The sequence below is a fragment of the Ictalurus furcatus genome, chromosome 20 (genome assembly GCF_023375685.1).
Source record: "Ictalurus furcatus strain D&B chromosome 20, Billie_1.0, whole genome shotgun sequence".
NCBI classification, from domain to species: domain Eukaryota; kingdom Metazoa; phylum Chordata; class Actinopteri; order Siluriformes; family Ictaluridae; genus Ictalurus; species Ictalurus furcatus.
In genome coordinates, this window is record NC_071274.1 from 6,094,200 (window position 1) to 6,114,187 (window position 19,988).

General features: G+C 36.9%; 1 protein-coding gene and 1 pseudogene across 1 annotated transcript; both read left to right on the forward strand.

Annotated features, from left to right (window-relative positions):
• Nucleotides 1–5,914: 5,914 nt before the first annotated feature.
• On the forward strand, nt 5,915–7,841 carry LOC128624382 (claudin-4). The gene has a single exon (XM_053651998.1). It carries the CDS (start codon nt 6,535–6,537, stop codon nt 7,171–7,173), a length of 639 nt encoding a protein of 212 aa, XP_053507973.1. The 5' UTR covers nt 5,915–6,534; the 3' UTR covers nt 7,174–7,841.
• Nucleotides 7,842–15,088: 7,247 nt separating this feature from the next.
• On the forward strand, nt 15,089–16,449 carry LOC128624561 (serine/threonine-protein kinase pim-3-like; annotated as a pseudogene).
• The last annotated feature ends 3,539 nt before the right edge of the window (nt 16,450–19,988 follow it).

The following is a 19,988-nucleotide window of genomic DNA, read 5'->3' on the forward strand; positions in this document are numbered from 1 at the left end:
AGCACAGAAGGTCTGGATCTATACAGAGTGTATTAATGTGAAGGGGCAAATAATCATGAGTCCTCAGCTAATACTGAAATTTTTCTGTGCTTACATTTGCACTTAATTATTTTTTATATTAGACTGTTGAAAATGCAGTTAAAACTTCAAAATATCAGTCCCTCCAGGATTTGCAACTTTGTGATTGCACAAATGAAGCAAAATCAAGCATACTCCGCAATATTGGGAGGAGTTTGCAATTTTTCAAAATTACAGCAGATTTTCCTTAGATTTGGGCCAAGATGCATCATGTGATGTCATCACAACGTGCATCCAGCCAAAGTCCTCTTTGACTGACATTCGTCAAACATGAGTCCAGCTAAAAGTTTTAATTTACCAATGAACATCACTGCGAAAGATCGTTCAAAACAATTTTTGCCATTGCAATTTCACCAATTCAGGTAGTTTTCAGCAAAAAAAAAGGCACAAAAATTCAGCAAGTTGCATTGCATATTTGGAAAAATAAAGCAGTTTTAAGTAAAAAGGAAGTCCATAAAAATATAAAAACAAGCTATAAAGTTCCCCCATATGTCATCAAGTTCTTTAACTTATAATCTCAATGCATGTGTTATTCATACTATACTATATATTCCTCTTTCATTTAGAGTTTCATGAAGGGTGTCAATATTTCTGCTGTTGACTGTACATAGATATACATATTCATAAATATATATCGATAACAAGGCGTCACGTCTAAAAACAATGCAAATAATAAATTGGTGTGCGGATTTGAAAATAATAATAGTAATAATAAATATTATGGCTGATTTGTAAAAATAGTTTTCGAGCTAACTGCAAGGAAAAAAATGATCATTGATAATTACTTTTATAATAATCAATCATTTGAGGATTAAGTATGCATTGCTTTAACCCTGTCTCTGTAATTCCTGCTGCATTTGAATTCCTCTGGAATAAGAAAACATTACCTACTATATAGTATACTGTATTTACAATAAATATTTACTTCAGTTCTTTAACTAACATTGATTTTGCATTTACTGTTTAACTTTGACTGAATGTTAATTTTAAATGCAATTTCTTTCTACTATTACTCTAGCATTGTGAAAAAATAGCTCAATAAACACTAAGTCTTATCCGTCAGTTTTATAGTTTCCACAGATATCACTTGAACTTCTCATAAATAAAAAGGCTCTTATAAACGTTTGCATCATCTGTAATCCCATGAAATGTTTTTAATCACGTTCCCAGTAACAGTAGCTGTCTTTCGTCTTGTGTTTGAGCCAGCAATGATATCATAATGTTGGGAATGAAATCCAATGCACACCCTGCTGCACAGATACAGTATGATACCTTCCCAAATTATCTGCACTTTTCATAAAAGCAAAAATATAAAATATAAAATGAAACATTTTGTGTTTTTTTTTAAAACACAAAAAGTAATCCTGAGTAATGGATTTTATTTCCTATGAAACATTGTTTACAGCTTTACATTTAACATTCAGTGCAATCTTCCCTTGGGGTAATGATTGTCTAACAAGGTTCAAGACACATTTAGAGGCATCTTGGACCACTCATCTATCTACATTGCAACATATTGGTTTTGTGTTTCACCACCATTTCTGTGTTCATTTGGATGTTTATTTGGGATTATTAACTTGTTGAAAGTCCTAAAAGACCCTGATACTTCATCAGTCTTCACAAGAGCCCCTGAACCAACAAAACAACCCCAAAACATCAACAACACCATACTGTACAGTGAATAAGTTATTCATGGACAATGATAATGGTGGTGGTGGTGTTCATGGGCAAAGAGTTTGAATTTGGTTCCATCTCACCACAACACAATTCCAGTCTAGTGTTCCATTGACACTTGGTGAAGTTCAGATGAAGGAAGGGCTACATTCTGGCAACAATATGGCAGCATGTAACATCTTAATTTGAAATGTGACAATCTCAAGAATGAACAAAACTCCTCAATTCTAAAACTGTCATCTTCACATTTCTGGCAAATGTCCTACCTTTTTTTTTTTAAACAGTTGTAAAATTCTGTTGTTCCTAATGATATTTTTACTACTTATGTAATTTTTTAAAGATCCATTATCTGACTTTGTGTTTGTCTAACTCTGGGTGTATAGCTTTTGTAGCTGTTAGCTACAATGAAAGCTCTTTGGTTAACCATGTGATGATGGATGACAAAGCGATTATGTAAATATGTGCAACCTCCAAGAAAACTTCTGGGGACTGATAGATAAAAATGATAAATCTTTCAAGGAAGACAATTGTTTTATTTAATTTATTTAAAATATCAACTAGAGCTGATAATAATTTAGCAAAAATACAGTTCTGTCAAAAAAGCTTGGTCTTAGCTTAAAGAAATGCTATAAAGCAAAGTTGCCTTAAAAATAATTAAATTAAGAGTGAATGCTTAGCTGTAAACCAATCTGGCCAAAAAATAAAACCGACTGAAATACCTTTTCATTTGGAGGATTCAAAATTCAAATATATTGGAGTTAATGTCACCCGTTCCTATTCTGCATTAATGGCGGCAAATTTTACACCCTTAATTTCATACATGAAGTCAACCTTTCAAAGATGGGCAGCGCTACCATTATCTGCTCTTGGTAGAATAAACATGGTAAAAATGAACATTCTACCTTTTTCAGTCCATTCCTATGTTTTTACCCAAATCTTTCTTCAAGAATATAGACCAATTAATCTCCTCTTTTAAATGGGCAGGAAAAACTCCCAGGGTTTCCAAATTTTCACTTCAAAAGAATCGACTAAGTGCTGAACCTCTCATTGCCCTATTTTATGTATTATTATTGGGCGGCTAATATTCAGAAAGTGGTGCTCTGGATGCAGGCCCCCTCTCTTCCATGGTGCCACATAGAAGCAAAGTCTTGTATTTCAACCTCCCTCCCTGCTATGGTGTTCTCCGCCCTTCCTATATCCCTTTCACAATACACGGATAATCCAACAGTATGTACCTCTCTAAAAATTTTCTAAAACTCTAATCAGTTTCGGCCTCAACCATGGCACCTATATGTAATAACCACCTCTTTCCCCCCCTCCTTTATGGATTCCACATTCTCTTTTTGGGAAAAGAAGGGTCTGAAATGCTTTGAGGATCTTTTCATTAATAATGTGTTTGCAAACTTTTCTGAATTATCCTCGTCATTCAGCCTGCCTCCGTCTCACCTATTCCGTTTCTTTCAAATTAGGCATTGTGTCTCCTCCCTATTTGCTGGTTTTCCCCTCCTTACCTACAAAGTCTGTATGGGAAGAGGTGTTCAAGCTGAATCCTCATAAGGGTGGCATTATTTCACGGATATATGCAACGATCTGGGCACAGCACATTTCTTACAATATCAAAACCATTAGTGCTTGGGAAGATGAATTGGGCCTGGAGCTTGAGGATGATTACTGGGGCAGAGCGTTAGATAATATACGTACCACCACGTCATGTGCTAGACTTAGTTTCATACAATTTAAAGTGGTCCATAGAGCTCACCTCTCTAGGAGTAAACTATCTAAAATATATCCCAATGTTCCTGACATGTGTGAAAAATGCAAACTTTCACCCTGTAACCTCAGTCATATGTTTGCATTCTGTCCCAAACTGCAGAACTTTTGGAACTCTTTCTTTGAAACTATGTCCGACATTCTTAAAATCAAATTAGATGTCTGCCCTTTAATTGCCATCTTTGGTGTTCCATCTCAGCATCAGCCTCTGAACCATAAACAAGCTAGTGTTGTGGCTTTTGCATCGTTACTTGCTCGGCGCAGAATATTGCTGTCATGGACCTCTCCATAACCCCCCTCTATATCAGTCTGGCTAAAAGATTAAAGGTTCTTTTTAAAACTTTTAAAAAATCAAGTATAACATCGGAGGCAGGGGTGAATCATTTTCGGGAAAATGGCAACAATTTATTACCTACTTCAATGATGTACACACCCTGGAGGTGGATTGATGGAAGGTATACGGTAAATACTAATCATCTTACTTTTTTTTTTCTTTTTTTTTCTTTATTTGTTTGTTTGTTTTTGTTTTTCTGTTTGTTTGTTTGTTGTTGTTTTTGTTTCCCCCTTTCTTTTGGTTTTGGCTGTGATTATTTTGTTGGTGCCGGGTATGGTGGGGTTGTTGGATGGGGTGTTATAATATAATATGTAAAATGCGATTTTCCAATAAAAATTCTATGATAAAAAAATAAATAAAATAAATTAATAATAATTAAATTAAACTTTTTTACATTAAAAAAACCTTTCTATAAAGAGCAGTAAACAGTACTAAACTAAACTATAGTCAATATTTAGCCTGACAACCCTTTGCCTTTAAAAATGCATCAGTAGTCTCAGGTACATTTTGAGAAGTTTTATCATTTAATTGGCTGGTAAGTTTTTCTAAACATCTTGGAGAATCTGCCACAGACACACTTGCTTAAATCAAGGTTATGCATACTGACATACCAAACAAATGAATGTCAAGGTAAAAAAAAACCCACCTGAAACATTTCAGCATTCCTTATCTGAATGTGTTGAAACACTGCTTTTTGGCTGGTATGGAGAACGTGGGGAGGGTTGGAGTTCTACCATGCACTGGTTGTAACGGTGAATTTTTTCTGTCAAGGATTTGGCTGAGTGATTTCCTGTAACTAAGCAACAATAACTAAGACACTCACACACACCTTTAACAGCAACTAACCAGACACCTGCAAAAGTCAAACATGCTAACAATAATAAATGCAAGTTTATTTATTTTTTTTTTTTAAAAAAGGGCAACAACGGCATAAATGAATAACATCTTCAAGTGTATATATGTATACAAAATAAGCTATAATAAAATCTAACAGTAATATATAGTATGTGTATAACACACCCACAAGCCATTGGGGATTACAATCTTTTTTTAATTATGTATATACCAGCCACTTAATTAGGAACACATGTACATGTAATTCATGCAATTATTCAATCAGCCAATCATGTGGCAATGCATTAAAATTATGCAGATACAGGTCAAGAGCTTCAGTCAAACTGTAGAATGGAGAATAATGTGATATTATTGATTTTGAACGTGTTGTGGCTGTTGGTGGCTGGTTTGAGCACCTGGGATTTTTTCAAGCACAACATTCTCTAGAGTTTTGTAGGATAAAATTTACGATAGAAATAAAACACAAGGGCACCATATGTGGAGAAAGAGAATTTATTGAGAATGAGGGAGACCAGGAACACCGGACTCAGTTTGTGGGATGTCAGTCTGGAGAAACGGATCAGCAGTGGGATGTGCTAGTTGATGGCGAGTGTTCGGGTCCAGGCTTGGGTCATGGGGGGATGGTGGAAAGATCAGCTGTAAGGATAAACCACGAAAAAGAACAGTTATACTCTTTTCCTCAAAAAAAAAGGCCCCCCTGAGTCAGACATTACATAGCCTCGACAGAAAAGTGAAACACACACACACACTCAGACATGGAACACATAAAATAAACTACATTGAAACCAATGGCTAACATTCATTTACAGTTTAAGAATCATACTAAACATATACTATTGACAAATAAACAAATACATGCACTAACCCATGATGAAGAAGAAAAGTACAATGACAGCTAAGGTCCTCGCTCAATAAGGGTCAGATCAAAATGCCACAATAAGCAGAAGTAGTTTTAAAAAACCCAAAAGGAACTAGAAAAAGGGTGACCTTAAGAGTAGAGGGAAGAAAATAAATTTTTATATTTCCACTGTATAAAAGGGAGCCCCGTAACTGCGTTTTTTTTTTTAGATCACTTTGGGACATCTCACTGTGTGGATCTCGTGTGCTGGACAATAAATTGGACCACTGCTTTTCTTAAGGATGGCTATGATACCTCATATATCCACTCTTTACAATGTTGTTGAGCAAAAAAGCATCTATCCATACATTAATATGGTCACCCTAGCTTTTGTCATGTTACCCGCATCAGGTAGACAGTGATCTTTCATTTATTTATTGATTTATTTGATTAAAAATCCAATATTACATTACTTTCATATCGTGATACGTGGATTACGTTACTGATTGCATTTTTTATGAAGTAATATCTAACTGTAATGGAATACATTTTTAAAGTAACCCTCCCAACCCTGGTCATTACTAATGTATATGGCCCAAGTTTAGACACACACAGACACTGTCCAGATAATATCAGAAAAGCAAATTGTAAAAATTTAATGGTGGGAAATGTAGATGGAATACTTATTTACATCCATTTAAAGGCACAACTACTGGATTTACACTAAGAAGCTGACGATCTTATTGTTGCCTTATCATGCAGAGAAAAGCAGATTGGGGAGTGAAAGCCTGCAGTGACGTCACTGCCAAGGAGGACTCCTCCCCTCTACCTGATCTGGAGTATAAAGGATACTTGTTTAGCAAAGGAACCACATCACTGACTCCAAGGCACTGCTTTCAGTGTGACCACTTCTTATCATCCCCTTCTTGGCAGATACTTATTCAGCTCTGGCCAAACACAAAGCAGAAGCCAGAGGAAAGAGTGAATGTCCACGACCATGTCTGCCGGCCTGGAGCTCATTGGGATTGTGCTGTGCGTGCTGGGATGGCTCCTGGCCATTGTCTCCTGCGCTCTGCCCATGTGGAGGGTCACGGCCTTCATCGGAAGCAACATCGTGACGGCGCAGATTTACTGGAACGGCCTCTGGATGAGCTGTGTGGTGCAGAGCACTGGTCAGATGCAGTGCAAACTCTACGACTCCACGCTGGCGCTTTCCCAAGATCTCCAAGCAGCCCGTGCCCTCACTGTCATCTCCATCCTAGTGGTCATTCTAGCCATGTTGGTGTCCATCGCTGGGGCCAAGTGCACCAACTGCATTGATGACGAATCATCCAAGGCCAAAGTCATGATCGTGGCTGGAGTTCTCTTCCTTGTGGCTGGCTTCATGCAGTTGATTCCTGTCTCCTGGTCAGCTAATACAATCATCAGGGATTTCTACAATCCCTTAATGGCCACCCCGCAGAAGTGGGAGCTAGGGGCTTCACTTTACATCGGCTGGGCCGCCACGGCTCTCCTGCTAATGGGAGGATCGCTGCTATGTTGCTCTTGCCCTCCATCCAGGATGACTTATTCAGCTTCCCACTCTGCAGCTGCTGGTGGGTACGACAGGAGAGACTATGTGTGAGTTGGGAAAAGGAAACAAACTGTGTCATGTACTGTTACATGTTTGAGACAAGGGTACAAATGTGCCTTCTCAGACTCTGTTATGAAGGAGAAAACTGCTATTTGATTTGCTGAGCTCTGAAAAGAATGTCTCATTGTGAAACTGTAAAAAAAACCCAACAACAACAACAACAACAAAAAAAACAGTTTAAATATGATGGCACTGGAAGAGAAAGGCATTTCACTGTGGACTAGGAAATTTTTTTAATGAAATGTTTTCATGCGTTCTGCTATTTTATGCATTTTTTTAAAGGAATCCAAAGAGTAATCAGTATTTTAATATAATTTGTAATTTTTAGATTGCTTTAGCATTCAGAAGTAAAGCAGAAATCCAGCGTAAACAGTTATGAATACTTCTGTACATTGAAGCTGGCCTTATAAAAGGGACCTTGTGGTGCAGAAGTATGGGAAGAAGGCCAGGAGGTACAAAGTGAACAACTCATTGTGGGCAGTCAAGCAGAGAAGAACATTTGTATCAAGCTGTACCTACACTGAAAAACTGCCATATGCATGACACTTTTTTTCTTCACTTTTTGATTAAACAGACTGAAGATTTTTTTTATTGTATATATCAAGTTTTAATGTAATGTCATGAGTGTAATGATAACAATAAATATAAATTTTGTTAGTCTCCTGTTCTTTTCATGTATTATTCACCATATATTCAAACTCCAGCGACTCTAGAATGACAGAGGAAACCAGGCTGAACACCTGTCTTGTAATTAAAACCATGGAAAGACACTTTATCTTTAACTGGCAACAAAATTACTCTAACATGCACCTTTAAAGATCACACACCAGAGCTTTTACCAGGAGGCATGCCCCTGAAATCTAGACAACAAACAAACAAACAAACAAACAAACAAACAAGCAAGCAAACAAACACTGACATACATTTTAAAAAATGAAAGTCATTGGAATTTGTAATCATAATTCATTTGTATCAGTTTTAATGAATAAACATTCTTTAACTAAATAGAGTTGAATAAAAAAAAACAGTGCTAACATACTAATAAACAAACACTTAAACAATCAAAAAATTAAAGAAAGAAAGAAAGAAAGAAAGAAAGAAAGAAACAGATAAACAATGGAATCTGAAGTGATACAGTGCCAACCACTAATATTGACACCCTTGGTAAATATGAGCAAAGAAGGCTGTGAAAATTTGTCTTTTTATTTTAAACTTTTGATCCTTTGTTAAAAAAAATCACCAAAATACTCTGCTCTCATGGGTATCAAACAATTGCAAATAAAACACAGATTAAAATATATATATATTTGTTAAATATAGGTGTGCAACAATTATTGGCACCCCGATGAATTCATTTGAGAAAAATATATTTTGAGTATATTCCCATTGATATTTTACATTTTTGTTTTAGTACGCCTGGGTGACTAGGAACAGGAAATTGTTCAACTATGACTTCCTGTTTCACAGGGTTTGATATCCATGAGAGCAGAGTATTTAATTATTTTTTTTTAACAAAAGATCAAAAGGTTAAACAATAAAGACAGCCTTCTTTGCTCATATTTACCAAGGGTGCTAATATTTGTGGAGGGCACTGTACATGTTTAAACCATTTTAAATTATTTTTAAATATATTTTTTTCTTGAATAAACACCATTTTCAACTAAATAGAGTCATCTGAAGATAAATGCAGTGCTATACTAGTAAACAAACATATAAAAAATAAAGGAAAGAATGAAAGAAAGTTTGTAACAATTTGAAAATTTGTAGAAATGTGTATTTTTATTTGTAGACATCAATTCTGTATACTCAATCATTTAAAACACCATTTCAGAGGAAATCATTTTTGTTAAGTTGACTAAATAAAATGACAAGATTCTTCATGACTGACCCTTATAGACTACTATCATTGGATGTTTACTGTACCTTTAAGGCAAAAATTAAACTTATTCCCGCAATTCAGCATATGGTCGGTATATTTACTGATGGCACGAGAGGAATCGTTGAGTCAGGCTGGTCACATGACTACAGCATTCAGTTGTCGCACCTAACAGATCTAACAGATGCGTTGTGTGTAAAATCGACGGTGTCACTTTACCAAGAAGCACCTCCTGCTGTTAGAGATCATACAGGATCAGTGTCACCCAAACAAAGTGCATCATACACTGACACACTGACTAAACCAGCGGTTCTCAAACTGATGGTCGTGGGCCCCCTGGGGTTCCGACAGATGGTGTCGGGGGGCTGCATAGAAATTCTACAACATTGTTTTTTTAAAATGATTTTACCTGTATGTAAGTCGGGATTGTAAACCTTTAGACTATGACGTACATAAAAATGAGAAATATTTCATATATTAATAATTGAAATAAATTATAAACAGCACACTAAGACACACACCAAAGAGAGACATGTTGATATACTAGTGTACAGTACTGTTAGCCACACACTGATAAAACCTAAGACTATTTAAAATAGATACGTTTTTAGATAGAGGACATAGTCTCTTATCTGCGAAAGTTAATACAGAAGAGCCTAGTGTGGAAAAAAAAAAAGCGAAAATTTGATGACTTTAGGGGGCCACAAAGGGATGCACCCTAGACAAGGGGGGCCTCACGATGAAAAAGTTTTAGAACATTGGAGTAAACATCAGGACTGCTTAATGTAGCATAGTGATCCAATTACTCATCAGTCAGTGCTTTCAGGGTGTGACATTAGTCATAATGATCTATAGTATGTTTACAAGGAAACTTCCTTTATCTGAGTTGACACATAAAAGAATCCTGTTATAGATATTTTCTTACAATCTAAACACTACATCCTCTATGTAAAGTGCAGTTCATTTAGGACTACACATAAAACAGCCAAAAAGTTTTCTGTTATTTGGAAAAAATATTGCATTTCTCCAAGTATGTTGACACATTATGACATGTTTGTAGAAAATCTTAAATCTTAACTTAAACTCTACTTCCAAACTGGTCTTTTCTTACTTGCTTTCAGAATCACTCCCTCCCCCTCATTAAAATATAAGTGTTATATTATAGTGTTAAGTTTTAATTACAGGTAGAAATTTATACATAAATCATTCCTAGAAACAAATAAATAAAGTGGAATAATGTAAAAATTAAAAGTGAATAAGTATTGTTTGTGCAGCAAAAACATCCAAATTATTAATAAATAAAAGAAATTTGCAGAGTTGTAATGAGAGTGAATCAAAATTATGTTCACACTAGAAAAAGACTGAGAGATTTAGAATTCCTGTGTCTTCACCCCAACACATAATTGGTACAACTGAAGCCCACCTACTATAAAAAGGCCAATCAGTGACTAGCTTTTCTTTAAATCCAGATAAATGTTATGTTGCCATAGACAACAACATGCGATAGACTGTTAAATATCAAACAGCAATTTACCAACGTGCCCAGGCTTGATAGATTGGAACAGTTTGTTTATAAAATGATAACATATATTTTACAACGGGAGTCACTCTGAATATTTGCCAAATCCATTAACTGAATATCATGAAACTCAGAGCACAAGGAATGTTCTTATGTAGGAAATTTGGGATAAAATAAGATACAGTGTGGGAAATAAGTATTAAATGCGTCAACATTTTTTTCAGTAAATATATTTCCAATGAAGCTTTTTACATGAAATTTTCACCAGATAGCAGTATTAACTCAAGAAAACCGTAAATATAAAGAATTCACAACATTAAAGTCCATATATAAAGTTATGTGTAATAAAGAGGAATGACACAAGAAAAAAGTATTGAACATGCTAACTGAAATTTATTTATTACTTAGTGAAGAAACCTTTGTTTGTAATGACAGCTACACTTTTTTAGATGTGCAGAGTCAAAAGGTGGTGGACTTCAAGGTAATAAGCCGCACCCAAGTTTCAAGCTCTAATACCATGGAAATCAAAGGTTTTAAGGAAGCTCTTGAAACCATAGAAGAAAATGGAGTGAAGGTTTCTACCATCTCCACTGACAGACATCCATAAATTGTTAAGGAAATGACGGTCTTTCATTCAGAAAAACACCATGATTTTGATCCCTGGCATGTGGCTAAAGGAATGTCAAAAAAAACAAACTGTCCATTGCATTTAAGAGGTGGGAATATGAAGGCTTGGGAGAGTGGATTCCATCCATTATAAATCATTTGTGGTGGAGTGCACAAACCTGTGAGGGTGACGCTGAGGTGTTGAAAGAGAAGTGGGTATCAGTAATACACCATGTTACCAACCGACACGACTGGCCACAGAACAGGCACTATCACTGATGTGCTCATGAGCCCCTAGATGAGACAAGCCAGAGAAGCAAGCTTTGGTTAAGGTCCAGGATCTGAAGCCCACAAAGCACTTGTGAAGACTGTAAAAGACAAGCAGCTTTTGAAAGACCTGGATCATCTGACGAAGTGCATCCACACAACACTAGAGGTATGTTCAAATATTTAAGTCGGTTTCCCCTTAATAGAATGTGGTGGCATTTTTTATGACATGAAATGACTCACTCATTTATTTTTTCATTTTAAATTACAAAAAAAGCAAAAATTATTAACACCACAATCATTTGGCACAATCAAAAGTACAGCAGTTTTATTCAACTTAAAAGTTGAATAGTTTGAGAATTCAGAATTTTTAATTTTTTTGGTGAATTATCTCTTTAACAGTCCCTCCATGATTTTGGGATTGTGAGATCGCAAACTCTGCATTATTCGGAAGAGCTTGCAATTTTTCAAAATCAGTGCAGATTTGGGCCAAGACGCATCATGTGACATCATCACAACATGCATTTAGCCAAAGCCCTCCTCGAGTCACATGCGTCGCACATGAGTACAGGTAAAAGGCCTTGTTCACCAACAAACATCGCTGTGAACGACACAGTGCAAAACAATTATGTGCAATTGCAATTTTGCCAATTCGAGTAGTTTTCCACAAAAAACAACAAAAAACGATGAAGCAAAATCAAGCATTTTTGCCTACAACAATCAAAAGAACACCACAGAATCCTGTATGAACTGATATAAGCTGAACAGTTATAGTCAATGAAAACTAAGTACAGTATTTTAGACTGTTTCTCTAAATAGAAAAATTCAGCAAAAGTGTTTTACATGGCTGGGAAAACCCACTTGGAAACTGCTTTACGGTCCACAAGGCTTGCTTGTGGCTTGCCTTTTGTCAGCCATTTTATACACACATTCACTCCCCAACATGTTTATAGAGTTGTAACCTGTCTTTCAAGCTGCTGAATTCACCAGCAATGCTAGGAATGCTAACGTTCTAATATAGGAGCTTAGAGAATATTGTATTGCAAATCAAAATAACAGCGACGGCTGACAAATCATAAATCATTATGAGCTGAATTTTGCATGTTTATGTCATGACACCTCTTGGTAATGCTAACACTAGCTGAACCACCATAGACTCTGAGTGCAGAGTTTTGTGTACATCAGCTTAACACATCATTCAAATCTTATTCAAATCCACCCATTTAACCTCTACAGACTGAATATTCCTACCTAATGCACCTTAGTAGTCAGTTTATAGTAGTCAATAGGCCCTTTTCACAATGACATCAGAAAATGTCCGCCTTTCCGCAAAGCAGTGTATACGTACTTCCATTTTACTTTAAGTTGCCATAGTACCAAGGGTGGCGCAACTAACATTCCACTTTTGACAACAAAACAGTTTTCTTACTGCTAAAATGAAACATTCTGGAGGGAGAGCAATCTATGAAGCAATATATGAAATACACCAGTGTATATATGCATCATATCCTATGAGATATGAGAAGCAGTGTGTGCTCTGCCATCTACCTGCAGCAAAAGCACAAGCATCAATTAGCTTAACTTTGCTTATGGCTTTCCTTAGCGCTTTTAAAGCAAAATAATAATAATGAAACACTCAATTTTTGTTGCATTTGAGCAAAATCCCGGTGTAGCTATTGTATTAGCGTCACCATCAGGGTGGCCTCTGTTCCCGGGTGGTGAAGCAGCGACAAGCTGGACACTTCACCCAGGATAGGAGCTACACTGGGATTTTGTTGATTGCAACAAAAAGTGAGTTTCATTATTATTTATTTAATAAATAAATTAATTTTTTTGCTTTAAACCCACTAAGATCTTAAGCTAAGCTACGGCAATACTTATTGACTATTATCTAACAATACACAATCTATAGCTAACATCAGTAATATGGAACACGATTGCTACAAGAGTTTGCAGTCTGTATTACAGTAAATTAATCCAAAATAAGGACTTAAAGATTTGCAGAAGAGAAAGCTAACAACTACTGTTATCCTAATGTTATCCTCCGCTAGTAAACTGGGCTGGACAATACACAAATGCTTATCTAAATAATCAAACAGGTACTGCTCAATGAAGTATTTGTATCCTTTATCTAGTTTAGAACATGTCATAAGTGAACATTTGTGTGCAAGTTGCTGTACATCATCTAGATGTATTTCTGGCAGATGTAGAAGGGACTGGGAAAACTCCATGGCGTTCCACTATGCTGGCGGAAGTAACTGTACACTGCTTTGAGTCAAAACGGAGGTTGCGTGACGTCACCTGACAAAGGTCTATGAACACTCCTTGCCCAGGGTTGCCAGTGATCTGTAAAAGTATGATTTATTGTATAAAATATTATACAGTTTAATGAAGCAGTATTTCCTCGACCAAGACCTGAAAACATATTTGTTGTATATGTTGTTATAAGGGGGACGGTGACTAGTGGTTAGCACGTTTTCCTCGCACCTCCGGGGTAGGGGGTTCGAATCCTGCCACCGTCCTGTGTGCATGGAGTTTGCATGTTCTCCCCATGCTTCAGGGGTTTCCTCTGGGTACTCCGGTTTCTTCCTCCAGTCCAAAACCATGTGTTGTAGGCTGATTGGCATTCCCAAATTGTCTGTAATGTGTGAATGAATGTGTGAGTGTGTGTACGATTGTGCCCTGCGATGGGTTGGCACCCCGTCCAGAGTGTCCCCCACCTGGTGCCCCTAGTCACCTGGGATATGCTTCAGGCTCCCCGCAACCCTGTGTAGGTTAAACGGTACAGAAAATGGATGGATGGATGTAGTTATGCAAAAGGTAACAGTGAGATTAAAATGACTTTGAAAAATAAGTCCAAACAGACACCTATCTCTCTGACAGTAAACTTCAGTGTGTCCATAAGCCTGATGTTTGGCTTTTCATCGGCAGCCTGCAGAGGACAGATCTTTGCAGTGCATATCTGCTGTGTCGTGGCACAACTGGAGCTGGGATCATATAGTACCTCCAGCTTCGAGCTGATTGGATGTGACTGGTATTTCGTGCGTATGTCCGTATGTCCATGCATGAGTGTGATTACTTTCCTTCACTTGCGACTAAGAGAGAATTCTCTTTTGCACCAGCTTGCCATTCGATAATCGGCCGCCAGTGAAACTACTGAGCGATCTGAGGTTTACGAATATGTGCTGTTCATGACCTCAGGTTTCACATAACCTAACTTCTAGGTTAGAATTTTTCTTTTTAAAAAAACCCATCTTTTCCATGTGAAATTTAAGCAGGAATCATTGTACTAAAAATGAATGACTCTGTCGTAGAAATACAAGTTCCTTCACGCTAGCATGCTAGCCAAGGAAGGACTTTCTGCTCTTTCTAGCTCTTGAATACTGCGAATCCGTCACTAGAGCAATCGCCACCTGCCCCTCCAGCATCACAGAGGCCTTGACAAGGCAGATTATTCTGGTAAACATGACGACCGAGATTCTCCAGGTTTAAAATTCATAGTATTGTCCCATCACCAATTTATTTTCCTTGTCTGTCTTGAAGATGTCTGAGAAGATTCACCAAAGGAAGGCAGAGGAACCAGAGTGGTGCAAAATCTTCACCGGATTCATGCGGCTGAAGTACATCAGCACAACGTGATGCCTCCTTCTGTGGTGTTTCTCAATGATCCAGAGCAGGATGAGAGAGATGATGAGAAGTTCCCAGGCTTTCCACCATTCCAATTTTCTGAGAGTCCTGCGTGCCAGCCTACTCCTATGATGCTGAATATAGCAGAGGCTGGTATATTAGAATTCACTTTCTGCACAAAAACTATTTGTGAACATACAGATGCTCTTTCATCCTTATTTGAGTTGAACTGAATGATGGTCTGTGGGTTTGACAGAGATGTTTGCGTCATGGTACGACATTGGAGAGCTGCTGGGACAAGGAGGCTTCGGCTCTGTCTATGCTGGAGTTCGTAAGGCAAATGGGAAAATGGTAAGACATTTGCACATGTACAGTTCGTTGTCATTAATTGATACAATATAGGAAATATAGAAACAATATAGAAACTTCTCCGAGTTCCTGTGAGCCTCGTGTAATAACCGTGAAATTGTATTAATTATACTAATTAGTAACTAACTTTTAGAACTTACTAATTATGTTTTGTATATGTGAACAGGTCACTATCAAATTTGTGGCCAAGTCTGCCTACGACAAATACATCACCATTGTGAGTAACACTCCTGTACACCTACTTTACAGAGAAGCATTAGAGTCTAATGAAAACATATATGTTTCAGACATATCTCATACCCAACCCAAGTCTTAATTGTCATTTTAGCCTGGAGAAACAGAGAGCCTGCTTTTGGAGGTGGCGTTGATGAAGATGGTGTCCATGCCGCCTCGTTGTGAGAACGTCTTGGAGCTACTGGACTGGTTAGAGATGTCCGAAGTCTTTGTCTTGGTTCTGGAGTGACCCATTCCCTGCATGGACCTGCAAGACTTCTGTAGGCATAACAACAGTTGATTGTCTAAACCACTGGCTCGAAACATCATGCAGCAGGTGGTTCGGGCTGCTTGACACTGCTGTGAGCGCAGAGTTTTTCACCATGACATCAAGCCAGAGAACCTTCTGATCAACACTGTGAGATGCTGCAGGTGAAGTTAATCGACTTTGGCTGTGGAGAGTTGTTGAAGGACTTCACCTACACAAGATTTGCAGGTTACTGTATAATATGTACGGGACAGAATCCAACAAAACGCAGCGGAGAACCATTTACGTGACCGTTGCTGCGCTTTCTTTCCTTTTCACTCAGGAACTCTGGTTTTCTCTCCTCCTGAGTGGACACGAGAGTATATAGGACGTCCTGCTACCGTTTGGAGTCTGGGTGTCCTCCTGTACTGCTTGGTCTGTGGCGACATCCCCTTTAAGATCAACGATGAAATAACTGATACACCCGTACCTCTACAGTGGTACCTGTCTGGAGGTGAGAAAATGCAGAAGCATCACATTTAGACCTGTAGAATAAAGCCATAAAACTTGCACAGCAAAATGAATTTAAACAAAATCATTATTTGTTGGTTTTTCTTTTCATTTTAATTTCTCACTCATCACTGCACACACAGACTGCCAAGCTCTGATCTCGGGGTGCCTGGAAAAAGACCCTGACTATCGGGCGACTTTGGAGAACATCATCCACGATTGGTTTATGGAGAAACTTCAGGACGATGTTCAGGTTAGACAGCGACAGCACTGTGGAGAACACACGTCTCATTCATTACCGTCTACTGCAAGAGAGGACGAGAGGGAGGGATGGATGGATGGATGGATGGATGGATGGATTATAAACACCAGTCGTGGTAAACTTGTGATATGTTTAATCAGTGTGGCATTTTACACCAGACATATGCAGCACAAATTTTGAGATAACACATGTTTAGAATAATCTGATGGTCAAAACATGACCCATCTTAATAATCAAGGGAAGAATGTAGACTGGGAAATATAGATCATTACTCAGGCCTACTACTGAATATGCAGAGATTTTTACTCAGTGTTCTGTGTTCATATCATTTCAGAAATTGTTCTTTTATATATATATATATATATATATATATATATATATATATATATATAAATCTTGCTCAGCCTGAGGAACACAGTGAACTAGATGTAGGAGGAGATCCATTGGAGGAAATGCAAGGCCTATATTTGACCAAAAAATGCAGGGTTACCATACAAGCAACACCAGGATTAAGAATGCTATGATGTCCTCCAATCAGCTGTATCCCTCCCCTCAACTCCAACCTCCCTTATCTGTGCTTCACCATGATCCCTCATGTTGTGTCTTAGACATATTCAGCTCATTGCAGTGTCGTTTTTTTAAACTTTTTGTCCAGTAACAATGGCTCTTTGGTGGTTTATGGTTTTAGTGGGCTTCTTCTTGCTTGGCAGAGGTGAGAGACGAGACTAGCTGGTAGTCTGATTGGTTAGTTCAATGCATCTAATGTAGTTAATTAGTGCATCTGAAGCTAGCCGGCTAATGTTAATGATAAGAGCGATTGTGAACTTTAACATTCATGACTTAAAGTAAACTATAGGATCAATATTATAGTCTAAACCCTACTATACCTGCTTTAAGCAGTTCGCACTAAGTGTGTGAACGGCTTAAAGACGTAAATACTGGCCTTCTTCTTCTTCTCAGTGATAAGCGGGTGTCAGAAACGGAAAGATGTGCAGCGCCACCTTGTGTACCGGGGTATTTCTGCTTTTCAATAAGCTCCATCTACTGTCAGGGAGGGAATTTGCACTTTCATTCAGCAGGTCGTCCATGTTTAACGCCTGGGTGGGAACACAAAAAAACACGGCGAAAAACGTCCCGGTGTGAACAGGGCTTTACTCCCTTAAATTTATTGCAAAACCACACTGCAAAATATCCAGTGTTGAATTAATATTATAGTGTTTATGAAAGTCCAGAGGGAGCCATTAATTTAACACTGTATATGTTAACACTACAGATTTCGCTGTGGAGGATCAGCATGCATTTGAGAAAATTCTTCTTTTAAGTCTATGGGTAGAAGACATCAGGGGCTCAGCAGTTTTTTTGTTTGCTTGTTTTGTTTTTTTTGGGTTTTTTTTACATCAGGTTTCAACATATAATAAACATTTACTCTTGGTTAGACATTACAAATAAAATACTTCATTTGACATTTCCAAATTCAATATGGAATTAAAATTTGGTGATTTTTTCCCCTCCATTTTGTGTTAGCTAAATACACTTAACTAAAGATAAATTCATGGTCAATACTAACATATTACAAAATAAAATATAAAAAGACAGATATAAACACAGAAAAAAAGAAAAAGTGGAATTTGTGATACTCATTGACACCATTTTTTTATTTAGCTGTAATTATTCTTTAACAAATATTTCTTAACTAATAGAGTTGGCTAAAGCTAAAATGCCAGTAGTAACGTACTACTAAACACAAACAAACATCAAAAAATAAAGAAAACAAATTTAAATATATATATATTTTTAATTTGGTGTTCATTATTCTTTTTCAACTAAATAGAGCTGATAAAATATAAATCCACAGTCAGCACTATCACACTAGAAAAACAAACACAAAAAAGCAAACAAACAAAAAAAGAAAGAAAGAAAGAACAAAAGAAAGACACAGAAATTTGTAGTGCAACAAGAAGTAGTGTAGTGAAAAACAAGCAAACAAAAACAAAAGAAAGAACGAACGAGACACAGGAATTTTTAGTGCAACTCTTAAACTCATGAACTATTCTTGAATAAACATTTTAACTGTAACTGACTAAAGATAAATGATCAATACTAAGGAAGAAAAAAAGACAGGAATAGAAATTGACATTTTAAAAACTCAAAATTGGTATCATTTTGCCCTTCTGTATACAGTTATTACACTTTTTTTTTTTTCTAAAACTAATTGTTGGTTAATTACTGGATTAATGAAAGAGTTGGCGTTTGTGTGAAAACAAAATGATAAATATTGTAGAATCCAACCCACAATGGTGTGCTTCATTCATTTGTTCATTTAAGGAAAAAAGAAATACTGTATTAGAGTAAGTATGTACTTGACTAGTAATTTCAAAATCATTCATGTACTTAAACACACAGTTCTAAAGAAAGAAAAAAAAAAAGAAGAATAATAATCCATATATAAAATAGTATTTTTGTTTCTCTGCTGTTATTCTTTATGGGAAACAGCAGACGTTTTACTGAAAGAACAGTTTTCCTTCTCTCTACTTTTTTTTCCAGTTAAAAGAGTTCACAAATATTGGTCCACTTTTCTAGTGCCAGCCTGATACAGACTTGACTGTCTCTAAACTGGTTCACTCTCACAAAGCTCACACAGGCTTTCTTGTTCAATTTAGAAGCACACAGCTTTCTTTGAAACTACCGTCACGTGACCGATACTGGAAAGGGGAGTGAGAAAGCAGGGAGTCAGGTATCCAGAGTCATCCAGAGGAGGACAGAGCATGAAAACAATGTCTGCCTGATGATTCAGTTCCAGATTAGATAGGTTTCTGCTCTTTTGATGAAAGTGAAGATCTAAATGCATGTACAGAGAGTAATGATATAAAATATTACTGATTTATTGACATCAACAAAATTACACTAATTCGTGCACACCTTTAACAGTTACCAACTGGATGTTTCAAAAGCGTGATAAAAGTCAGAATATGGAAACAGAGTGTCTTTTGAGAAGAACATTCAGTTCTGGTTCAAACAGGTTAGCACATAGTTGACGTAGTTACGAAGTAATCATAGTTTCAGTGTAGTAGAAAGAGTATCTAGCAGACATAGACAGTCTAAAACCAACAATACATTTTCACTCATTAATGAACATTTAATATTCTCGAAATGTCCACAAGACAAGACAAGGCAAGTTACTTCCTGTTATAACTTATGTTTGTCACGTAAATCAGACGTGAGGGGTGTTTATTTAATGTTGTCAACATCAGTTTTTCCATATTTCTTGGGGATCAATAATGTGAATGTCTGTGTATCTACCTACCTACCA

What these genes read in the sequence shown, in the direction of transcription:
- LOC128624382 (XM_053651998.1), top strand. Translation starts at nt 6,535, where the DNA reads ATGTCCACGACCATGTCTGCCGGCCTGGAGCTCATTGGGATTGTGCTG.